Source organism: Zingiber officinale, chromosome 10B (genome assembly GCF_018446385.1).
Source record: "Zingiber officinale cultivar Zhangliang chromosome 10B, Zo_v1.1, whole genome shotgun sequence".
Lineage (NCBI taxonomy): Eukaryota > Viridiplantae > Streptophyta > Magnoliopsida > Zingiberales > Zingiberaceae > Zingiber > Zingiber officinale.
The window spans coordinates 28,743,587-28,769,782 of NC_056005.1; the positions used below are offsets into that span (position 1 = coordinate 28,743,587).

General features: G+C 38.4%; 1 protein-coding gene across 4 annotated transcripts in view; it reads left to right on the forward strand.

The window, feature by feature from the left end:
• The first annotated feature begins 21,207 nt into the window (after positions 1 to 21,207).
• LOC122029753 (leucine-rich repeat receptor protein kinase HPCA1-like) overlaps positions 21,208 to 26,196 on the forward strand; it is a 36,409-nt gene continuing 31,420 nt past the window's right edge. For all 4 annotated transcript variants that reach the window (XM_042588877.1, XM_042588878.1, XM_042588875.1 and 1 more), the window contains exons 1-2: positions 21,208 to 21,484; positions 21,583 to 21,706. In XM_042588877.1, the coding sequence (XP_042444811.1) occupies positions 21,406 to 21,484; positions 21,583 to 21,706 (203 nt within the window). In that variant the 5' untranslated portion in view covers positions 21,208 to 21,405. The remainder of the gene's footprint in view (positions 21,485 to 21,582; positions 21,707 to 26,196) is intronic.

The window sequence follows — 26,196 nt, forward strand, 5'->3', positions numbered from 1 at the left end:
TTACCCCATGCCAATTAAGCTACTAGCAGCAATACAAATTTTTAAGCTAAAACAAGAATCATATTTCCATCATCTTACCCTATCACCAAATCTCCCTTGCTGCCCCACTGCTAATAGGGGTGGCTGTCGGAATAATGCTAGATATTCAAGGCTGAAACTACAACGAAACCACTGTCGTAATCATTTATCTCAGTTAGCAACATCCATAAGCCCAAAGCTCTACGAATCTAGATCTCAAGACTAAATTAACTTACCCAATCTTGGTACCAGCTGATTTCTTCTCCGATAGTGACACCGTCAACTATTGTTGATACCAACAAGGAAGGAAATCAATAGTTGTAGTTCGGTATCAAGGTACAAGAGCAAGAAGTAACTGTCTGTTAGGCTGACCTCAACCAAATACAACAGAACTAGTGCATGGCAAAGAAGAATCGTCGGTGTTTTGCAAGATCGAGACTACGCGCAAGTACCGACGCTGGAGAAACTCGATGATAGGGCTTGAACAATTGACGTCGATGCTCAGCGTCCGCTAATCGATGCGATCGGAGGGGGCTGAGAGTAGAGGTGGCCGGCACTAGGGAAGAGGGTGCAGCGGTGCCGGCATCAACAATCAGTTAGCGAAGATGGTTGCACTAATTGGAGTGGCACCCAGCGGTCAGTGGCATTGAAGATCGGAGTGGCGCCGGCTGTGGCGACCGGGGGCGACGCGAGAGGGCGATCGGCGACGCAAGAGGCGATCGGTGATTTTAGGCAGAGGCAAGAGGTAGAGGGAAAGTGACGATGGGGCTTTGGGCTTTCCTTGGGCCAGGGGTTATGAACGCGGGGGAGGGGAGAAGAGTCATTGGTGGCGCCGTCGTCGGGTGGTGAAGATGAAGAATCGGGAGGAAGAAAGGGTGTCGGGTGAGGAGCGGCGTCAGGCAGAGAGGGAGGCTAGGGCACGGCTTGTGGGGAAAAAGAAAGAAAAAGAAAAGAATAGAAAAAATCAAACTTTTCCTCATTTAAATGAGGTAGCCTAAACCAGCTTTCTCGGGGCCCAATATTTGATCCCCTTAAACTCGTCATACGAGCTCTGAAAAATCCCTAGATCTAAAAAATTTTGAAAATTCCCTTATGGTTATTTGCCCTTTTTTGGTATTTTACAGGTTAGTCCTTGACTAGAAGGGAATTGTATCAATAATCTTTCCAATTGGACGATTGCATCTGTAATCTCTATATATTATCAAACATCGAAACTCAAACATCTAGTCTCAAGCTTCAGCCAACTCAAGGTTAGTCAACTTGGTCAACCTGACCCAAGGGATATTACACCAACAATCTCTCCCTTTTTTATGTTTGACAATACCTTTAAGTTAGGCTTCATTATCCCATACCTTTAAGTTACCCAACGTTGTTCACAACCTCACTCGTTGTTCACAACACCAATTTTTGAGGTTCAAAAATTCAATATTGAAACCAAACCTCAATCTAAACTTCAACCTAGTGGTCCCTAACCAATCCTCTCTTGTTTCATCATGAAAACTTCCCTAAATGTGTATAAATGTATTTCAAGGAGTTAGGAATGGTTAAAGAGGCTAAAAATGGCTTAAAGTGCTAAAATCAGACTTTCCCAACCAAAATTAGCCTTTTCAATCGATTGGGGTTGAGTTTCAAATGATTGAAACCATTTTAATCGATCGCCTGATCGATTCTGCGAGCTTCTTGTTCGAGGAAAAGTGCTTGAATTGATCCACTGATCGATCCAGACTTGAGTGAATCGATCAGCTGATTGATTCAGTGAGCTTTTGCTCATGAGAAAATCCTTCTTAATCGATCGGCTGATCGATTGAAGTTCTGATTTTCTGAAAGTGAATTTCAGCCAAAATTCAGAAACTGCCTAAAAATTCTGCAAAACTCTAAAAAAACATGAAAATTATTGTACACATTATTTAGGGTATATATTATCATGGAAAAATAGTTTTCTAAGAAAATACATCTTATTTTCGAAGATTGACACAAAATTAGAAACTTATAAAAACTTTAATGTTTCTTCCAAGTTTGTGTCTAACTTTTCAATGATGATTACTATCAAAAGATAGATTTCACCAAGGTTTTCCAAAATATATTTAAAATGATTTTCAAAACTAATTTCCAACCATGTTTTTTGGGCTCATTGCACATGACTTATACATTAGCTTTTCCAATGATTGGAGTATATATAACTATGTGTTTTGATGAAATCAAAACTCAAGTAGATGCACTAAATCAACATCTTGAGTCTTGTTCATCATCCTTATATCTCACTTGTATCTAATGTGTACTAAAACACATACAAATCACCTTCTAATCTTTGTGAGATGTAGATTTTGGTTTTACCCTAAACTAAGGATCATGCATATCTATCTAGGCATTTTGAATTATGAACATCCACCTAGGATATTAATTGTTAGTGAATGTCATTATCCTTAATTTCAAGGAAATTAAAATAATGCATGATGATTTATGGCATACATCAAAATATATAATTTTTAAAGGAAAATTTGCTATAACTACATAATGTATGTATGACATGACATGATATTTTTGTACTTTTCATAATAAAGCATGAATGTTAAATATGATGTCATAGCATATGATGGACAAACAATCATGACAAATTAGCGTAAATAAAATATACCTATATTACCTATCTAAGTATCCTTAAACCTTAGCTAACCTAAAATAAATCCTAGATTGTCCGCTTTTTCCCAAGAAAATGTCAAACTCCCAATTTAACATTTTTTTACTTTTCTTAATTTGTGTCAATTTAAATTAAGCATAATTCCTCAAGGTTTGACACATTTTACTCTTTCAAAGAGTAATCACTTAACTTAAGACTTAAATTTGCCTTTAAGAAACTACCAAAATCCCAACTTGACATTTCTTATATTTTTCTCAAGTGTGCCAATTTAGATTAAATTCAATTTCTAAAATTTTGACACATTTTACTCTTCCAAAGAGTAAACAATTCATCCTTTACATTTTTAAAGGTTAACAAAAACTTGAAAATAACTCCAAGTGTCAAATTTATTAAAGTTGGGTTAACCACCCTTCCAAATAGAGTTGACACTCTCTAACCCATCTAGGGGTAGAGAAAATGCTTCTAGGAACCCAAAACCTATTTGTGCTCCTTGGATGCTCTAGGTATTCACTAGGGATGACTTCCCTAGATACCTTCCTAGTGACCTTATTAAGCTTCTTAGAATTCTTGATCACTTTCTCTAGGTCAACTCTAGGGATAGCTTCCCTTGTGACCTTCTTAGTGACTTTGTTAGACTTCTTAGAAGTTTTAGTCACTTTTGTCTTTGCAAAAACACTTCTAGGGATAGCTTCCCTTGTGTTTTTTACTTGACCACTAGACCTAGGGTTGGTTCCATAGGTATGTGGAACCCTATGATAAGAAGGAACATTCTTCTTGGTTTGAGGTTTGTATCCCAAACCCCTCCTACTATTGGATGGTTCTTGTCTAACTCTCCCTAACTCTAGATTATGCTCATTTTGACCCTTAAGAATGTTTTTTTTTAAAAAAAAAAAATTTTTTTAGGGTATTCTCCATTTTATCAAGTCTTAATCTCAAGTCATGATTTTCTTTCCATAAATCCTTAAATTTTGGTTTGTCATTAAATCCTTGAGCATTTCTATTTTTGGGCTTGTATCTATTATCCTTAGTGTTCTTGCCCAAGTGGTTATCTACCTTCCTACCCTTAGGTGAGGTAGTTTTAGCATGATATGCTACATGTTTTCCTTTAACACTATTGTGCTTCCTATTCTTATGGTAAATAGCATTAAAATGATATAAATTTGAACTAGCATGCTTGTTACCATTACTTAAAGGAATGGGCTCAACAAATGATATCTTGGGTTTACTTTTAGAAGCTCCCCCTTGACTTGAGCTTCCTCCTTAGGCTTGACCGGCTTCTTCCCCTTTGGGCATTGGCTCCGGTAATGTCCTTTTTGATTGCACAAGAAGCACACAATATGCTCCTTGCTCTTCTTTGTTATGGGGGCAGTCTCCTTAAGCTTCTCCTTGCCCTTTGGTGCCAGTTGACTCTTTTTCTTGATCAACTTAGAGCACTTACTCTTGTAATACTCATGTTCCTTATACTCAAAATATATAATATGATTTTTATTTTTAATTGAACTGGATATACCTTCACATGTAGGGATGACACTTGATCCTCCATTTGAATTTTCTTGAGTCTTGGAGGTGGCACCATCTTCTTCTTCACTTGATTCGGAAGTAGAAGCTTCTCATTCTTCTTGATCTAGTGTCAATGAATGTTGCTCCCCCTCAATCCTAGAGGTGGAGACTTCTTCATCTTCATCTTGTACATTGAACAAAGAGTATGCTCCCTCTTTGCCCTTTTCATTTTGCCTCGTTGAAGATGAAGCTTCTTGGACCCCTTCTTCGGAAGTTGAGCATCTCTCAACTTTGGAGTCCTCTTCCTCTTGGTCTTGATCCAATGAGTTATTCTCTTTGGATTCTTCTTGGTTTGGTACAGTGGAGGGGACCTTATGAATCTTTGCCAATTTTCTCTAAAGATCCTTGACATCCTTGTATTCTCCAATTTGAGTCAAAATGTTGCTCGGTAATATGTTGACCAATACTTTGGTCACTTTGTCATTGGCCTCACTTCTTTAGATTTGTTCTCGGCATTTGCTTTTCTTGAGAATCTTGCCCTTTGAATTTGTTAGAGCTTCAAAGCCTTCCATTAGAGTAAACCATTGCTCTATTTCCATCATGAAAAAATTCTCGATTCTTGATTTCCAAGAATCGAAGCTCGTCATTAATATGAATGGTGGAGGCACCCTTGCGTCAAATCCAAGTCCATCTTGGAATTCCATTTGAAGTTGAGCTTTTGATGAATTCTTTGACTTTGGACTTGTTTCAACTTCTTCTCCCTCTATCTTGTTGCCTCTTCCGGCGATGATTTCGGTGAAGAGCAACCTTGCTCTGATATCACTTGTTAGGGTTGATTTGTGCTAGAGGGGGAGGGGGTGAATAGCTCATCGCGCTTGTTGTCTTGCTTTGTGATGATGTTGTTGTAGTGGAATGAACTCGAAGCAAACTTACAATGCTATCACAAAGGATTTACTTGATATCCATCTCAAGAAGAGGTGATCAATCCAAGGATCCACACACGATGCTCACTCCACTAACAAAAATATTCTTTCTCGATAACTACCGAAGGTGGAGAAACCTCGTACAACACTCACACACAACAAATACAACACAAGCAAGAAGAAAAATACAAGAATACAAAGAAAAACCTTTTTCTTGCTCCCTTGTTGCTTGTTGATATCTCTTGAACCTTGGAAGTGCACCTGCACTGGTCTCCAAGAGCCTCCAAGAACTGGCGGTGAATGTCGTTGAAGAATGCGTGAAGATCAGGAAGAAAGGTTACAGCGTTTGAACGCTTCGTCGCCTTTATATCTGCGCTTCTAGGGCTTCCAATCGATTGAGGCTCCTCCCAATCAATTGCCATGTCAGATCCCAGTAATCTCGACCGTCCAAAACCTGCATCATGCGCAATGGTTGTATCCCAATCGATGGACTGATCGATTGGGGAGGTTTAAATCGATTGGTCGATCAATTCAGAGCGCCTCTGTGCTTTTTGGATGAAGGCTTGAATCGATCTACCTATCGATTCAAGCTTCCTCACGGTCGCGCAAGAAAACAAGCTTCCAATTGATCGGCTGATCGATTGGCGGTGTCCGATCGATCGGCTGATTGATTGGTTAGCTCTCTATGCTGGCGACTTTTGCTCCTAATCGATCGGTAGATTGATTGGGCCGCTGCTTGTCGCAGCACTCTCCTAATCTATCGGCTGATCAATTAAGTTTGGGTTAATCGATCAGCTGATCGATTGCCCCAACCTTGACTTGCCTAAACTCAAGTCCAAGGTTCCCAAACCCAACATCCAGTCAACCGTGACCTGTTGGGACTCCTTCTGCCTAGCATTTGGTCAACCTTGACCTGTTGGGATTTCTTCACCAAGTGTCTGGTCAATCCTTTGACCCACTTGGACTTTTCTCCTTGTGCCAAGTGTCCGGTCAACCTTTATCCACTCGGACTTACCGTCTCGTGCCAAGTGTCTGGTCCTCCATGACCCACTTGGACTTCCACCAGATGTTCGATCACCCTTGACCCATCTGGATTTCCTCGTGCCAAGTATCCGGTCAATCCTTTGACCTACTTGGGCTTCCCAACACTAGGTGTTCGGTCAACCTTGACCCACCTGAATCTCCACGTGCCTAGCTTCACTCACCAAGTCTTTCCATCTGCCTAGCTTCGCTCACTAAGACTTTTCATCTGCCTGGCTTCACTCACCAAAATTTTCACCTAGCTTTACTCACTAGGGTTTTCAACTAGCTTCATTCACTAGGATTTTTCCACTGCTCGACTTTACTCACCGGGACTTTCACCTAACTTCACTCACTAGGATTTCCCAACTACCTAGCTTCACTCACTAGGTCTTTCACCTGGCTTCACTTACCAGGATTTTCCAACTGCCTAACTTCACTCACTTGGTCTTTCACCTGGCTTCACTTACTAGGATTTTCCCTTGCCTAACCTCCAGTTAGGACTTTCCCTGTCAATTATCTGGTCAACCTTGACCTACTTGACTTATCTTCACATCAAACTGGTTAGTCCTTAACCAAAGGGAAATTGTATCAACAATCTCTCCAATCAGATGATTACATCTGCAATCTCCATGTATTGTCAAACATCGAAATCCAAACATCAAGACTCAAGTTTAAGCAACTCAAGCTTAGTCAATCTGATCAACCTGACCCAGGGGATATTACACCAACAAAAATAATTGATTCATTCTTATAAAAATTTTATACCAGTCATCATCGAAATAAATATAGAAAGTGCTTGTATTGAAGACAACCAGCAATGGAACTCTGCAATCATTCCATCTCATCATGCTCCACGTAAGTATGAGAATATTGAGTCCTAAATACAACCAACAAGGGGGCATGAGGGTGTGTGGAAACACCCTCTTGCTCATGAAAATGCACTCCACCTGCAAGCTATAGCACGAGGGGCAAGGTCACGAGGAGGAGGAAGACGAGCTCGAACAGCACCACCTATCATTCGGTGTTGGTGTTGGTATCACAGACTCATAGTCCCTGTCATTTTCCCCACTGTAAAAGAAACAAAAGAGTCATGGAAGAAGATGACTTTTCTATTTTTTTTTTACTTTTTTTCCTTTTTTTTTTAAATGACACGTGTTTGTGTTTAAGTTGGGAAGGAATCAAGGAAATTAAAAAATGTTAATAATCTAATTCAAGCATTTGCTCAGTTGCTCGCCTCGACTACTACAATGCCACCTACCTCTGCCTACCTACTTGCTTAGCGTCCGCTTGTCCGCTCGCCTGCGATGTGCCTGGAAGTGGTTTGCCTACTTGCCTAGTGCCCCCTCGCCTGCGGCCTGCCTGCCGCAGGCTACAATGCTTGCCTCGACTGTTACTGTCTATTGTAGCCTGTGTTACTGCGGTATCGCTGCCAACTGACTTACTACCATAACACGTCAGCATGTCACCATCGCCCACCAAGCCTCTACCTTGGCCCTTGCCCCTTCCTTGGGGTTGAAAGATATTAATTTGTCACTAATTTTATTTTATTATGTTGTGACCTTTTTACACATAATACGTGAATTTATTTTACATTTTATTTTTATTTAATAATTTAATAATTTTGATAAATTGACATAGGTTATGGAGAAATTTTTAAAATGAAATATTGCCTTCTAAGGAAGAAAATAGTAAGAAAAATATTCTCGCATTGAATTCAACCCGGTTGATATTGTTAGTGACCCAGGGCTACAAAACCAATTAATAAATTTGATGTTTCAATTAGAGATCAGATTCGAAGAGAATATTTGATTAGAGGACCTTATCAACCATTTGGTCATAGTTATCCCTAAAGATAATTTGGTAAAAAGTATAGAAGATTCAAAGTTACTTGGTTTAAAAAATTTCCATGGTTAGAGTACAACATATCAAAAGATGCAGTTTTTTATTTTTTGTGCTGTCTCTTTAAAAATTCTCATAGAGGATGTAAAGCTGAAGATGAGGCATTTACTAATTCAAGGATGAATAATTGGAGAAAAGCAATGGAAGTATTTAATATGCATATTGTTGGTGTATCTAATGCTCACAATTATGCAAGAACACAACTTGAGGCTTTTCAAAATCAATGACAAAGTGTGCGCATTTGCTACAAGCATAGGGTCATGGAATGGAGGTTGCATATCGCACTCGATTAATGACAACTTTGGATTTTACACACTTTCTTTTGAAACAAGGTTTGTCTTTCTGTGAACATGACGAGTCATTTTCTTGAATTGATTGAGTAGTATACCTAAAGAAATGATGAGGTTGCCAAGACAATGAATGAGAGTGCCTCTGGAACAATCAAATGAAGTCTCCAATAGTTCACAATGTTGGTGCAATATTCCCTAGGTCAAGGTTGACCTGGTTAACCAAGCTTGAGTCTTGGTTTGGGTTTCAATGTTTGACAATATATTGGATTTAGATGATATGGACAATGCAGGTGCAGTTGTTCATTTGGGGAGATTGTTGATACAATTCCCGTTTAGTCAAGGTTGACCAGTTGTGATGGAGAGTCAAGTAGGTCAAGGATTAACCGGATACTTGACTGGAAAGTCCTGGTGAGTGAAGCCAGGCAGAAGGAAAATCCTAGTGAGTGAAGCCAGGTGAAAGACCTAGTGAGTGAAGCTAGGCAGAAGGAAAGTTCTAGTGAGCGAAGCCAGGTGAAAGACCTAGTGAGTGAAGCTAGGCAGAAGGAAAGTCCTGGTGAGTGAAGCTAGGTGAAAGACCTAGTGAGTGAAGCTAGGTAGAAGGAAAGTCCTGGTGAGTGAAACCAGGTGAAAGACCTAGTGAGTGAAGCTAGGCAGAAGGAAAGTCCTGGTGAGTGAAGCTAGGTGAAAGACCTAGTGAGTGAAGCTAGGTAGAAGGAAAGTCCTGGTGAGTGAAACCAGGTGAAAGACCTAGTGAGTGAAGCTAGGCATAAGGAAATCCTGGTGAGTGAAGCCAGGTGAAAATCCTAGTGAGTGAAGCTAGGTGAAAGTCCTGGTGAGTGAAGCCAGGCAAGGGAAATCCAGATGGGTCAAGGTTGACCAGACATCTGGTGGAAGTCCAAGTAGGTCAAAGGGATTGACTGGATACTTGGCACAGGGAAATCCAAATGGGTCAAGGTTGACCAGACATCTGGTCGAAGTCCAAGTAGGTCAAAGGGATTGACCAGATACTTGGCACGAGGAGAAAAGTCAAGTGGGTCAAAGGGATTGACCAGACACTTGGTGAGAGAGTCCTAGCTGGTCAAGGGTGACCGGATGCTAGGTTTTATGTACCAACAGGTCAAGGTTGATCGGATGTTGGTTTGGGGGGCTTGGGACTTAGTTTTGGACAAAAACCAGCAGCTGGATTGGGAGGCAGTCGCGAGCGCACAGAAGCCTGCTAGATCGATCAGCTGATCGATCCAGATGTCTCAATCGATCAGTGGATCGATTGGGAGGTGCGTCTTCGCGCGATAAGTCCTGGATCAATCAGTCGATCGATCTAGGCATTTTTCCAAGAGTACAGAGGCACTCTGGATCGATCAGCTGATCGATCCAAAGCCTCCCCGATCGATTGGGAGCAATCCAATCGATCGGGATTCAACAGTTGGCGTCGTATTTAGCTGCAGGCGTTCGATTCCTTCGGCAAGAACTTCACCGATTCATCTCCGATCATCACAGTGCTCCCACATCTTCTCCACAAAGTTCAGATCACTAGTTCTTGAAGGTTCTTGGAAGTTTTCCAAGTCAAGAGGCGGATCTACAGCTGAAGAAGAAAGCTAGGGTTAGGGTTTTATTGTAAGCTTGTGCTGTATTTTGTTTCCCTTCCTTTTCTTCTTGTAGTGTGAACTTGTAGGGCTTCTCCGCCTTTGGTAGTTACCATAAAGGAGGGTTTTCATAGTGGAGGTTGCGTGAGTGTGTGGATCCTTGGATTAGTTACCTCTTGTGAGGTGGATACCAAGTAAATCCTTTTTGTTAGCATTGTGTATTTTGTTTCTTTGTATTTCCGCTGCACATCTTTGAAGAAACAAGCAACATCAAGCACCGAGCATGCGCCGAGCTATTCACCCCCCCCCCCCCTCCTCTAGCTACATATTTGGTCCCACCAAGTGGTATCAGAGTAAGGTTGCTCTTCACCGGAATCATCGCCAGAAGGGGCGAACATAACAAGAAGAGCTAGAGGGTGAAGAAGTTGGAGCAAAATTATCAAAGTCAAAGAATTCAAGAAGCTCAACTTCAAGATGCAATTCCAAGATGGACTTGGATTTGACACAAGGGTGGCTCCACCGTACACATCTACAAGCTTCGATCTTTGGAAATCAAGGATCGAAAACTTCTTAATGGTGGAGATAGAGCAATGGTTTGGTCTCATGGAAGGTTTTGAGACTCCAACAAATTCCAAGGACAAAGTCCTCAAGAAAAGCAAATGAAGCCAAGAACAAATCCAAAGATGTGAGGCCAATGATAAAGTGACCAAGCTTTTGGTCAATCTATTGCCGAGCAACATCTTGAAGCAAATTGGAGATTTTGAAGATGCCAAAGAGCTATGGAGCAAATTATCCAAGATTCATGAGATCCCCACCACTGTACCAATCCAAGAAAAATCCAAAGAGGGTGACTCATTGGAGCAAGATCAAGAGGAGGAGAATTCTGAAAATGAGAGATGCTTATCTTCCGAAGAAGAAGACCAAGAAGCTTCATCTTCAAAGGAATGTAATGAAGAGGGCAATGATAGGGCACACTCCTTGTTCCATACACAAGACGAAGATGAAGAAGCCTCCACCTCTAGGATTGAGGGGGAGTAATTTTCGATGACACCGGATCAAGAAGAAGGAGAAATCCTCACATCCGGGTCAAGAGAAGAAGAGGATGAAGAAGCTTCCACCTCCATAAGTCAAGACAAATCTATTGGAGGAGTATCAAGTTCGGATCAAGAGGAAGCTTCTACCTCCGGATCAAAAGAAGAAGATGCCACCCCTACAAGCAAAGGTATAACAATTTCAATAGAAAATAACAAAAATCATATCATCTGCTTTGAGTGTAGGGAAAAAGGGTATTACAAAAGTAAATGTCCTAAATTGGCCAATAAGAAGGGTCAAGTGGCACAAAAGGGCAAGGAGAAGCCCAAGGAGACTGCTCCCGGAACAAAGAAGAGCAAAGAGCACATTGTGTGCTTCTCTTGCAATCAAAAGGGACATTACCCGAGTCAATGTCCCAAGGGGAAGAAGGCAGTCAAGGCTCATAAGGGAAGCATAACTCAAGGGGGAGCCTCCAAGGTAAAAAGGAATGTATCATTCATTGAACCTATCCCCTTAAATAATGGTAAAAAGCATGATAGTTCTAATTTATATCATTTCAATGCTATTTACCATGAAAATATGAGGCATGATAAAGTTAAAGAAAATCATGTAGCTTATCATGCTAAAACCTCTCAACCTAGGTTTAGAAAGGTAGATAGGTATTTAGGCAAGAACCCTAAGGATTCTAGGTATTTGCCTAAGAAGAAGAAAAATCAAGGTTTTAGTGAAAAACCTAAGATTGAAGAATTATGGAAGGAAAATCAAGTCTTGAGGTCAAGACTTGACAAATTAGAGAGCACTCTTAGAAAAATCACAAATATGACACAAGGGTCCAAGAGTCAAAACCTAAGTCTAGAAGTATCAAAGTCATCCAATGGTCATAAGGGTTTGGGATACAAACCTAAAACCAAGAAGGATATAATTTATTACCATAGGGTTCCATATAGCTATGGAACCAATCCTAGGCCTAGTGGGCAAACCAAAAATACTAAGGAGGTTATCCCTAAGAGTATTTTTGCAACAAATGTGACTAAGACTTCTAACAAGTCTAAGAAAGTCACTAAGAAGGTCACAAGGGAAGAAATCCCTAGGGTTGACCTAGAAAGTGTGACCAAGGCTCTTAAGAAGCCTAACAAGGTCATTAAGAAGGTATCTAGGGAAGTTATCCCTAATGAGTACCTAGAGCATCCAAGGAGAACCAATAGGTTTTGGGTTCCTAGGAGCATTTTCTCTACCCCCTAGATGGATTAGACAGTGTCAACTTTAAGTGGAAGGGTAGTTAACCCAATCATAATGAAGTTGACACTAAAGGAGCATTTTTAAGGTGATTATTAACCTTTGAAAATGAAAAGGATAAAGGGTTTACTCTTGGAAAGAGTAAAATGTGTCATATTTTGAGAAATTGGATGAATTTTAAATGACACAATTTGAGAAAATCATAAGAACTACCAAGTTGGGATTTTGGTATGCTCTTAGGAAGTTAAAGGCAAATTTAAGCTTTAACTCAATTGATTACTCTTTAAAAGAGTAAATTGTGCCAAAATTTGAGGAATATGCTTAATTTAAAGTGGCACAAATTAGGAAAAGCAAAAGAAATGTCAAATTTGATTTTTGACATTTTCTTGGGAAAATTGGGCAATCTAAGGTTTAAGTTTCAGGATTAGCTATGTGATTAAGGATACTTAGATAGATAATCTAGGTATATTTTGTTTATGCTAAACATTGCCATGCTTTGCTTGTCCATCAAATGACATGACATCATATTTGTTTAATTGTGTTTGCACTCATGCATTATTATGAAAAACACAAAAATATCATGTCATGCCACACATACATCATGTAGTTATAAAAAAAATTTCTTTTGAAAATATTTCATTTTGATGTATGTCATATCATTTCATGCATTAATTTTTAATTCCTTGCAATTAAGGACTAATGACATTTATTAACAAGTAACATCCTTGGTGGATGTCTATTATTCAAAAATGCCTAGATAAATATGCATGATCCCTAGATTAGGGCAAAACCAAACTTTACATCTTACAAAGACCCATAAGGTGACTTGTATATGTTTTAGTGCACATTAGATACAAGTGAGATGTTAGGATGATGAAAAAAACTCAAGATGTTGATTTAGTGCACTCTTTTGGGTTTTAGGTTCATCAAAACACATAGTTATGTGTTTTCCCATCATTGGGAAAGCTAATGTACAAGTCATGTGCATTAAGCCCAAGGAACATGGTGGGATATTGATTTTAAAAATTATTTTAAAATGTTTTTGGAAAACCTTGATGAAGACTATCTTTTGATAGTAATCATCATTGAATAGTTGAGCACAAACTAGAAGAAAACACTAAAGTTTTAGCAAGTTCTTTAGTTTGTGTTAATCTTTGAAAATATGATGTATTTTCTTATAAAACTATTTTTCCATGATAATATATTCCCTAAATAGTATCTACACAAATTTTTATAATTTTTGGACTTTTGTAGAATTTTCTAGGGGTTTCTGAAGTTGACTGAAATGGAATTTCAGCAACTATCAGAACTCCAGTCGATCACCCGATCGATTGGAGTGACTCAATCAATCGGGGGTCGATTGAGGAAGGTTCTCTCGCAAGCAGAAGCTCGCTGGATCGATCAGCCGATCGATCCAGGAAGTCTGAATCGATCAGTGGATCGATTCAGCCGGGTTCAATCGATTGGAACCCAACTCCAATCGATTGAGGAAGCTGATTTTGGCTGGGAAAGGCTGATTTCAGCATTCCAAACCAGTTTTAGTCAAGGCAACCATTCCTAACCCCTCGAAATACATTTGTATACGTAAAAAGGGTGTTTTCATGTTGAAAATAAGGATGGATTGGTTGAGGAAGACTAAATTGAAGTTTAGGTTGAGGTTTGCGTCAAATTTTGAACATTTGAACCTCTAAACTTCTAAATTTGGATTTCCTAAAGGTTTAGGGATTCCAAATCATTGTTGGTGCAATGACAGAAGTTTCATGCATGTCTTTAGGGGAAGTTACTCTTTAAGGACATGAAAATTATTTTTCATACACCTTGGAAGGTGGTTAACCTTCTTTTAGAGAAAATGCTCAAGGTTGGGCATTGGGATATAATGGAGAACGGATATCTTCATTATTCAAGTGGTGTTTGCTCACAGATGAGCAATTGATGATAATGAAGGGTATGGGACCTTCATTATTGTCTTGTGAGCAACGAGTGAAGTTGTAAACAACGATGGGTAACTCTTCAGGGGGAGAGTTTGTTTTTGATGTGTGCCCAAAGATGGGTGCATGTTTGTGATGTGTGCCAATAGGGGGAGAATGCATGGTTAAGTTAGGCCTTCAGTACCTAAAGGGGGAGTTTGCCTTCTAGAAAAGGAGGAGAATGAATGAAACCATCATTCACATGTTGGCATGAAGGGAGTTGAGGCTATGGGATTAGCCTAATTTCCTAACTTAACAAGTGGTATTGTCAAACATCAAAAAGGGGGAGATTGTTGGTGCAATATTCCCTAGGTCAAAGTTGACCTGGTTAACCAAGCTTGAGTCTTGGTTTGGGTTTCGATATTTGACAATATATTGGGTTTAGATGATATGGACAATGAAGGTGCAGTTGTTCATTTGGGGAGATTATTGATACAATTCCCGTTTGGTCAAGGTTGACCAGTTGTGATGGAGAGTCAAGTAGGTCAAGGATTGACCGGATACTTGACTGGAAAGTCCTGGTGAGTGAAGCTAGGCAGAAGGAAAATCCTGGTGAGTGAAGCCAGGTGAAAGACCTAGTGAGTGAAGCTAGGTAGAAGGAAAGTCCTGATGAGTGAAGTCAGGTGAAAGACCTAGTGAGTGAAGCTAGGCAGAAGGAAATCCTGGTGAGTGAAGCTAGGTGAAAATCCTAGTGAGTGAAGCTAGGTGAAAGTCCTGGTGAGTGAAGCAAGGCAGTTGGAAAGTCCTAGTGAGTGAAGCTAGGTGAAAGTCCTGGTGAGTGAAGCCAGGCAAGGGAAATCCAGATGGGTCAAGGTTGACCAGACATCTGGTGGAAGTCCAAGTAGGTCAAAGGGATTTACTGGATACTTGGCACAGGGAAATCCAGATGGGTCAAGGTTGACCAGATATCTGGTGGAAGTCCAAGTAGGTCAAAGGGATTGACCAGATACTTGGCACGAGGAGAAAAGTCAAGTGGGTCAAAGGGATTGACCAGACACTTGGTGAGAGAGTCCTAGCTGGTCAAGGGTGACCGGATGCTAGGTTTTATGTACCAACAGGTCAAGATTGATCGAATGTTGGTTTGAGGGGCTTGGGACTTGGTTTTGGGCAAAAACCAGCAGCTGGATCGATCAGCTGATCGATTGGCTGGAGCCCAATCGATCGGTCGATCGATTGGGGAATCCCCACAAGAAACCTTCGTCCCAATCGATCAGTGGATCGATTGGGAGACAGTCACGAGTGCACAGAAGCCTGCTGGATCGATCAACTGATCGATCCAGAGGTCCCAATCGATCAGTGGATCGATTGGGAGGTGCGTCTTCGCGCGATAAGTCCTGGATCGATCAGTCGATCGATCCAGGAATTTTTTCAAGAGCACAGAGGCGCTCTGGATCAATCAGCTGATCGATCCAAAGCCTCCCCGATCGATTGGGAGCAATCCAATCGATCGGGATTTGACCGTTGGCGTCATATTTAGCTGCAGGCGTTCGATTCCTTTGGCAAGAACTTCACCGATTCATCTCCGATCATCACAGTGCTCCCACAGCTTCTCCACAAAGTTCAGATCGCCAGTTCTTGAAGGTTCTTGGAGGTTTTCCAAGTCAAGAGGCGAATCTACAGCTGAAGAAGAAAGCTAGGGTTATGGTTTTATTGTAAGCTTGTGTTGTATTTTGTTTCCCTTTCCTTTTCTTCTTGTAGTGTGAACTTGTAGGGCTTCTCCGCCTTTGTTAGTTACCATAAAGGAGGGTTTTCATAGTGGAGGCTGCGTGAGTGTGTGGATCCTTGGATTAGTCACCTCTTGTGAGGTGGATACCAAGTAAATCCTTTTTGTTAGCGTTGTGTATTTTGTTTCTTTGTATTTCCACTGCACATCTTTGAAGAAACAAGCAACGGCAAGCACCAAGCACGCGCCGAGCTATTCACCCCCCCCCCCCCCTCTAGCTACATATTTAGTCCCAACACACAAGGATTTAACACAGGCTTGTGCTGCTGAAGTCACAAATGTCATTCTTAATGATATAAAAGACAATATATTTTCTCTTATGGTTGATGAGCGTTGAGACATTTCAGTCAAAGAGTAAATAGGAGTTGTTTTAAGATTCGTGAATAAACATGGATGTGTTACTGAAAAATTTCTTGCTATTGTGCATGTATTTGATACTTCTATTATTTCTTTGAAGAAGGTTATTAATGAATTATTTGCAAAACATAAGTTGTTATTATCAAGATTGAGAGGTAAAGGGTATGATAGAGCTTCAAATATGCGAGGTGAGTAGAATGGATTGAAGGTTCTCATATTGAAGGAAAATTCATCTGCAATGTATGCCCATTGTTTTGCTCACTAACTTCAATTAGTTGTTGTTACAGTTGCTTAAAACAATCGAATTATGTGTGATTTCTTCCAATATATTACTATGATTGTGAATATTACAGTTGTTTCATGTGAAAGAAAAAACAAGTTTAGACAACTTGAACATGATAGACTTGTAGAATGTTTGGAGAAAGGAGATATTGTTAGTGGTAAAGGAAAAAAATCAGGAAATCAGCTTAAAATGACCAAGGAATACTCATTCGGGTTCACATTATATGACTATTATCCGTTTGATTTCTACGTGGACTTCTACTTTAAAAGTACTTAAAAATGTGTATGATGATGATACTAATGATAATAATAATGGTATCGCCACCAGTTTGATTGATAAAATGGAGAGTTATGAATTTGTGTTTGTGATGAATATGATGAAATCTTTATTGGGAATCACAAATGAATTGTCACTTGCCTTACAACATAAGGATCAAAACATTGTACTAGCTATTAGTTTAATTAAGACGATGAAAGTTCGATTACAAAAATTAAGAGAGGAAGGATGGGAGAAATTTTTAGATGTCGTCAACAAATTTTGTAGTAATCATATGATCCCAGTATCGAATGTGGAAGAAAATATGAGAACTCGTGGTTGTACAGACATAATGGGCAAATGATTACTAAGTTTCATCACTATCGTGTTGAAATTTTTTATGAGGTATTATTTCTAAATATGTTATTAATTTTAATTTTCTAATAGTATTTTTTATTCACTTTTTATTGTTACAATATTAGGTTCTTGATATGATGGTTCAAGAGATGAACAATATGATATTGTCCACTTTGAGTCTAAGCCCTCATGATTTTATTTTTAGTCTCTACCCAATAGGTCTTATACCAATGAAGATATCTTTCCCTTATAAATTCATGATCCTTTCCCATATGTTTTCAATGTGGGACTTTGTTTGCAACCTTAGATGTCAACAATCTCCCTTTCAAACGAAGGATCACAGGCTTCTCACGTCCGATACTCGACCCACCAAGTCTTCTTGCCCCTCGATCCACCCGATCTACTAGGAATTTCTTATCTAGCCACAACTAGGACTTCTTACCTGGTGTATAGTCCTCCTGATTCAGACACTGGACCCCCCCCCCCCACTTCCTTTGTTCGAGGTAAATATTATACTCGCATGTCTCAATTAGACTATAGCTCTTGTGCACAGTCGGTGGCTAGACCTTTTGGCAATCTAGACTCTAATATCAATTGTTATGACCAAAAGAAATTTAGATATCTTCATAATGGCATGATATTGTTCACTTGAACCTAAGTCCTTATGTTTTATTTTTGGACTTTATCCAAAAGGTCTCATAGCAATCAGGCCCGACTCAAAGCATAGATCATTAAGGTCTATGCCTAGGGCCCAATTTTATTGGGGCCCATTGATTAATTAATTGAAAATGTTTAAAAAAAATAAATTAACATTATTAATATTAATTAATTATAAATATCTTGCTAATTAATTAATTACACCTTATCAATTAATTCATTATTGATTTCATCTCCTATTTATACCACGCTTATCTTTATTTCATCATTAATTTCCTATCATAATTTTATATGAGATTATATTATACCTTAAATATAATTCATTTTTTAATTAACATATTTCTTTTTTTTGAATTATTATTCTAATTTCCGTTTTATTTTACAATTAGCAACACTATTCTCATAAAATCTAATAAACTCTTTTCTTCTCAATATTTCTTAAAAATCTTAATCGTTCTCTCAACAATGTATTGTGCCCTTTCTTTTCTTATCAATGATTCTATATGTTTATCTTTTTTCGTCGATGATATTCTAAGGAAACGCTCTTCTCTTCCCTTGCTGATAATATTTCTTTCTCGCTCTTTCTTTTTCTTCCTCGATAATAATATGAATTAGAGATTTTTTTTATCTATAAAATACAAAGTAAAATGCTTTAGCAAAAATAAAATTTTTAAAATTAAAATTAATAAACTCTTATCTACATTCTATCTAAAAAAGATTAAATAATTTAATAATTTTATTAATAAAAAAAATAAAATTATTACCAAAATACCAACCAGATAACTAAATTTTATATAATCTTTTTTAAAAAATAATATTTAATTTTTTTAGAAAAATAATATTTAATTTTTTAAAAATATTTTTTTAAACTTATCATTTTCGGTCCCAAATCTAAATGAAAAATGTTAGAAGATTTAAAAATATATTAAAGAACTTTATTTTTAAAATTTTTGTCTAGGGTCTTGAAGAATCTTGAGACGTTCCTAATACTAATAGAGATATTTTTTCCTTATAAATTCATGATCTTTTTTTATGTATTTTTAAATTGGGACTTTGTTTGTAACCTTGCAAGCTATAGTACTTACTTGTATTGCTTGCTTAGATCCAAAAGACTCTTTTTCTCAATTTTATATTGGTAAACTACTCCACCTTGCTGAACTTTATCCGGAGGACTTTTCATTGACTGATTGAAGATTAGGGAAGTCTTGCTAAAAAAATGGTTGAAACTAGCAAGAATACAGTTTTTTCATTGGTACATCATTTGATCGAGTTAGCATTGGTTTTACCAGTTACAACTACTTCTGTTGAAAGAGTTTTTTCTGTGATGAAAATTATCAAGATTGATTTGAGTAATATGATGTGGGATGAGTTGATGAATGACAATTTGGTAGTATACATTGAGAAGGATATCTTTGCCATAATTAAAAATGAACAAATTTTACGATCTTTTTAACAGATGAACACTCGTAGAATACAATTGTCTCCTCTTGTTTGTATGTTCAGACCTAGTACTAGTAGTTCAAGTGTCAAGAAATAATTACTTTATTGGTATGTACATATTTTTATATCTGTATCATTATAATTATTAATTCAATATTTTTATTTTTGATATATTTATTTGATAGCAAGAAATATTTTTTAATTTATTCTTTGAGCACCCCATTAAACTTTTATCTGAATCCGCTATTAGCCATTCTAATGATAGAGCACTTGAGGACATCTCAAATGTAAGATTTTTAAAGAGATTTATGAAATGAAAAAACTGAACAAAAAGTTCTAATCATTGTAGGTATAATATTTAAAATTTATAGTTTAAGGGTAGTAGTGAAATTTCAAAGATATTTTTTTATCTTGAAATTGATGTAATATGTATGTAATTATATATTAAAATTGATCTATAAAAAATTATTTAGAGCTTTAATTATTAATTATTGAAGATATTTTAATAGATTTTTTTAAAAATTGATATGTTATGATGTGACATATTAAAATAAAAAAAAACTTTTATAGGATTCTAATCATAGGAGATATCCTTAAATATAAATTGATGAGTTCAGGACCACTAAACGGGTAATTTTATTGCATTAGTTTCCATGAGCTGTGCAATGCTTTAAGCTTGGCTCCGATGCACATCAATCAGCAACAACGTAACAACAATAGCGTATTTGTACGAGAATTCAATTTTCCAACGAAGACTTGTCGAAAGTGTTTATCCAAAGGATAAATTGTCCTAAATCCTTTGTAAATTTAACTTCCTTAGTTTTTATATTAGAAAAAATTTATTTCTAAAATTTTTTTTTACTTTAACTCTTAATATACATCGACTTATCTAATTATTTTTATTTTTTAAAAATATAAAAATCTAAAATAAAATATAATTTCTTCTAAATTTAACACATTTAAAATAGAATTTAGTATAAATTTAGATAGAATTATATCATTATTTTCATATAATAGGATCTTTCATTATTTTTTATAGATATAAAAAATCTAAAATGAAGTATAGTTCCTTCAAAATTCAACACTATTTAATTAAAATCGAATATATCAATCAATTAATCAGATAGAAAAAAATCATCCTCAATTTGATGGAAAAATATAATATATTCTAATTTAAATGTATTGTATTTAGGAAGAATTATATTTTATTTTAAACTTTTTTACCTAAAAAGATAAGGATAATTAAGTAAATCAATATACAATATGAAGTTGGGAAAAAAAATTATACGAAGTGAAAATAAATTTTTTCTCATGTAGGGACTAAGGAAGAAGTTAAGTTTTTTATAAGAAATTTTAGGATAATTTATGATTATCTAAATATCACTAGAACATTGACACCCATTCAGAAATCAATCAATAAGATCTAAAGACTAAAATTTGATGTACATTTAAGTTTTCATAAAATTACAATAAACATTTCACTAATTTATTACCATCAAAGCTTTGATTAAATATTTAGTTCATGTCAATTAACTGTACTTTGAGTTGGCTCCGCTAAAAAAACATGATCTGTTGTGTCATTGTTCCCATTTTAATTTGATTTGATTTTCAAAAGCATTATTGGCATGTTTAAATCCATCATTGTAGCGGAACCCATCACAGTCGACCTCTTGAGGTCCAGTGGCCGAGCCAACTTTGAGCACATTAAATAACTGTGGTCCCCGATCCAACTGAGTGTCCCCGAGTGTGTTCCTACTTCCTATTGATTGAACTGCACAAGCAAGTGCAAATGGGCATGCCTCGGTCTTGTAGACCATTGCAAGTTGGGTGAGTTCTTAATTGAGTGCTAAAAGTAGTGGAAGAGAAGGCTCAATGATGAAGGTCCACAATTGACAATCCGCAGCCAACTACTCTTCCCATTGGACGCATAATATCTTCTTCTTTCTCATGACTGCGACTTTTTCAGTAGCCCAAGTTTGAAAGTTAGCCACAAAATCCGTGCCATTGACTTTGAAGTCAAGGCAGGGCATTTTTGAATAGGCTCCTGTTGCTGGTTGCAAGTTCTTATGATTATTCTTCCACTGGAGTGCTGCAGGGGGGATGATGAGGTGAATCATGGCAGGTAGATCAGTTGTTACCTCTTCTGCAGAGTGACGGAAAGAAGAGTTGAACTTCTGATAGTGGAGTCAGCAGCTCACAGTACGTGTTCAGCAAGAGCACAGAGATGAGAACTCTTATTTTCATCCTGTGTGCATTCGTTGCAAGTCTTCAGACCGGTTTGGGAAGCACAGACCCCCAAGATGGTATCCTTTTGTTTATCTCTGATAATTTCTTGTGCGAAGATTGGAGTGGATGTTTCTTGTTGTTTTCTTAACAAATGTTTCTCATTTTCCCTTTGCAGCTGCTGCTCTGATGTCTCTAATGAGCGAGTGGCAGAACACGCCTCCGAGCTGGGGGACATCCAACGATCCTTGTGAAACACCTTGGGAAGGTGTCTCATGCAACAACTCTAAAGTCACCATTATGTGAGCTGATCGAATATGAATTTTCTTCTAACCTCATAAATTTTAGGAAGATAAGAACATATAAGTCTGGATTTTTATTTTATCAAGAACATAATATGAGAAAGTAAATATATGAACATAATGACAAAGAATTTGATTGAAGAGTTATGTCTTTATTCTTTAGCGTCGTCTAGAAGATCCTGAGGAAGAAGAAGTGGAAACAAATAGGGAGGATCTTCCAAGGGGCTTAGGGGATGACGGCGTCGAAAAACTTCTTGTCAACGAGGAATAAGAAACTAGGTCAAGATTTTTCCTTAAATCCTTGAGGACCTCCTCTTATATAGGCAACCAATTTGTTATTAACCTATAGATGATAACAGATCGGACTAAGAGTTCTACACATTAACCCACATCCAATTATCCAAAACCTACTAAACATAAGTTAGATTGCTTTAAAGGGTTTAAATTGTATTCACATGTGCAACTTACAATCAAGTCCACCTAATAGGAATAATTATATTCAACAATATCTTACTTGGGATATATGTGAGTTGTACGTGAAATACAAGTAAAACTTTAGTTGATATCAAATTGTATGGGTACAAGATACCTCTATAAACAATCTAATCCATTAACTTCATTGGTATAAGACTAAAGAGGTCATAGCTATTGTATATGATCGTAACAAGCCCCAACAATAATCACAATACCAATGTCATTAATGACATAGATCAAGATGTAAATGTGTAGAGTGGAAATTACATGAAATGTGATCAATACATGTCAATTTCCAACTAGTCCTAAGATGACCTCAAAAGATATTAGATCATATTTGTAAAATACTTTATGCTAAACTGCAATAGTAAATTATGATCCAAATTGTATGATTCCAAAAGGAATCTATATCATATTTACAAACATCAAATGCTAAATAGTAGCAGTAAATGATGATATCATAATCAGAAAGTCAAACAAACATATAAATTCTCATTAATATTTTGAACTTTAAGTATGTACACTAATTAAAATAAATGTTTATCTTTATTAAACAACATAGGCAATAAAATAAATACAGACTCCTGGATGAGTTCTTCTTTCGTAAGAAGGACTCCAATATCCACAATATGCGCATGAAGCACCTTAGATACCAAGCCTTTGGTGAGTGGATTGACCAATATGGAATTTGTACTGATATGCTTTACCATGGTCTGACAACTCTAAACTCTTTCTTTAACCACTATAAACTTAATATTGATGTGTTTAGACTTCAACGAACTACAACTGTTTTTAGCATAAAATTCTGCGGCTTTATTATCATAGTAGATCCTCAATGGTCTGTCAATGTCATCAATGATCTGCAATACCGTGATGAAGTTCCATAGTCAAATCTCGTGATTGGATATTTCATAGCATGCTACCAACTCTGCCTCTATAGTAGAAGTGGCTACTGACGTCTGCTTGACGCTCTTCCAAGATATATCCCCTCCAGCAAGCATGAAAATATAGCCCAAAATGGACCTCCTGCTATCCAAGCATTCAACAAAATCAGAGTCTGAATATTCAATTACCTCCAGGTAATCTGATCTCTGATACATGAGCATATATCCTTTAGTTCTTTGCAAATACTGCATCACTCTCTTAACCGCTTTCTAGTGCGTTGCCCTGGGTTGCTTATATATCTACCTAACATCCCCACTATAAATGATTTATCTGGTCGAGTACAAATTTGTGCATACATGAGACTTTCCATTGCTGACGCATATGAGAATTATTCCATCTCTTTTATTTCAAGTTCAAGTCGTGGACACTGCTACAAGTTGAACTTGTCACCTCTTACTATAGGTATGTCACTAGGTGTACAGTTCTACATATCATACCTTATAAGGGCCTTTTCAATATAGGTATGCTGTGAAAGTCCAAGAATACCTCTTGAACGATCATGATAGATTTGTATGCTTAAAATAAAGGATGTTTTACCAAGATCTTTCATTTCAAAATTACTAGATAGAAATGACTTAGTTTGATACAACATACCCTTATTATTGCTTGCAAGTAATATATCGTCCACGTATAAAATAAGTATAACAAACTTGATCTCACTGAACTTGACATATATGCACTGATTAACAGGATTTTCTTTAAATCCAAATGAGATAACCACTTGATCAAATTTTCGGTACCACTGATGGGACATCTACTTTAAACCATAAATGTACTTTTTTAATCTATATACTAGGTGCTTTGAGTCCTTAGACTCAAAGTTCTCTGGTTGCACCATATATAGACTCCTCTATGTCTCTATTAAGGAATGCAGTCTTTACGTTCATTTGATGTAACTCCAAATCATAATGAGTTACAAGTGTCATGATTACCCTAAGGGAGTCTTTCGTTGACATAGGTGAGAAAGTCTCCTTATAATCAATGTCTTCTTTCTAAATGAATCCCTTAGCAATAAAATGAACCTTATACTTTTTGATATTGCCCCTTAAATCCCGTTTAGTTTTAGATATTCATTTGCAACCAACGGGTTTCTTTCTTTCATGCAATTCGACCAGTTACCAAATATTATTGTCTACCATAGACTTCAACTCTTCTTTCATGGCGTTAATTCACCTTTCAGGGTTAGAGCATTGTTTGACTTCTTGGAAAGATATATGATCACTTTCCAACCCTATGTCAAAATCATGCTCTTGGAGACAAATAGAATCACGAGAATTCATGGTTCTCCGTGGATCACCTTAAAGGTACTTTTGTTTGAGGTGGCTGAGGTACTTCATCATCAATATGAGGCAATATTTCAATTTCAGTGGTAGGTTCTTTCAATTGCACTAGAGATGTCATGGAAACATTTTAGTTCACTAGGTTCACTAAATGTGTAATGATCCTCTCCAAACGCTGAATCGACTGACGCTGGGCACGTGGCGCTCTCCGAAAGGACGACGTGGGTCTCTGGCCGGCCGTACGGATCTCCGGCGAACCTGCAAGGAAGTCGGGGCGGGAGGGGATTCCCGGCGACGACCCTCCGACGCTCAAGTCAGGCAAGAGGGGATGCAAAAGTGGCTTCGAATACGAGAGAATGCGTACCTCCGGTGAAGAATGAGGACCCTTATATAGAGCCAGGAAGAGGCTCATGCACACATACCGAGGCGAATACGTGTCCTCTTACCATACCTCAGTATGGGCTTGTCAGAGGAGCTTGCCTGACACCATACTGCTACAGTCCGAGCAACTCTTCGATGGGACAGCGGTACCCTCTGTCGTAAGATCCTGCGTATAACCTGGTTGTTGAACATACCTTCTGTCAGAAGATGTTCCCTTGTCCTTTTGTCTTTTCTTACCCCATGCCGAGCGTTCGGCCGGTCGGCAGTCCCCTCACGTCTGTCCGGTCGTAGGTGTTGGTCCGCTCGGGATACTCCCGGTTGTTGTGCTCTGCTGACTGTTCACTATATTGCTGCTTTCTACCTCAGCCGAGCGGGCTACCTGATCGGCCAGTAGACCCTGTTCTCCATGAGCGTCGGAGACCCGACTCCCCCGTCGGGTTGTCTTTGATTCCGCTTAGATCCCGTTCGGCCGACCAGTCCCCCCTTCTCCTGTCGGTCGTTTGATCTTTTGACTTCCACATGGCGTTGCCTCCCCTCAAAAGGGGTCCCTCGTCCTTACCGCCGGATCACTTGCCTCCCCTTCAAGTCTAGTCGAAGGAGGCGATTAGTCCGACTGACTGGACCATCAGTCGCGCCGAGCGGCGTTCATATGCAACTATCCCCTGCTCGGCTCCGAGGGGGCAGCTGAAACGCCAGTCAACGCCAACATTCCTCGGTATCTTTTCGAAGTTTTCGCCAATCTCCATCATTAAGGTCGAGCACGCGCTCATTAAATGCTTTCCAGTGGCGGAATGCCACGTGGTGATGCTGCCGTCATTGTACGGCGGCGGCGTGGTGTTCCGACGGGATCGAGGCGGTTTGAAATGGACGGTGCGATGCGCGCTTCGGTTCTCGCGACCTGAATCCGACGGTGGAGGTCGTTCGGGCTCAACCCTATAAAGCCTTCGCCTCCTCCGCCTTCGCTGCATTTCTGCTCTCGCGTGCCCAGAAGCTTCCTTCGGTGTTTCAGTGCTCCGGCAGCTTCAATTCTCCTTTTTCCGGCGATCTCGTGTTCTTCGTCGATCCTCCTTCTCTATAAGGCTCTTTTTCCGCTCTATCTTTGGTTTCTTTCTTTCTTTTCCTGCGTTTTGGTCCTCAGGGTTCTATTTCGTTTGCCATCTTCTTTCTTCTGTCTTCTACCTTTCTTCGCCTTTTTTGGTTTCGTCCGTTCGGACCATGACCAGTTCTTCTCATCCTGATGACCAAACCCTCAGCCCATGGTATACCACCATGGAGTTGTGCTTCGATCGGCGCGAAGTCGACATTTTGATAAATAATTTTGAAATTCCTTCCGACCTCGAACTTATTTTACACATTCCCTCTGCTCGGCCACACAAACCGCCGCGCGAAACTTTTTGTGTTTTCCGCGAC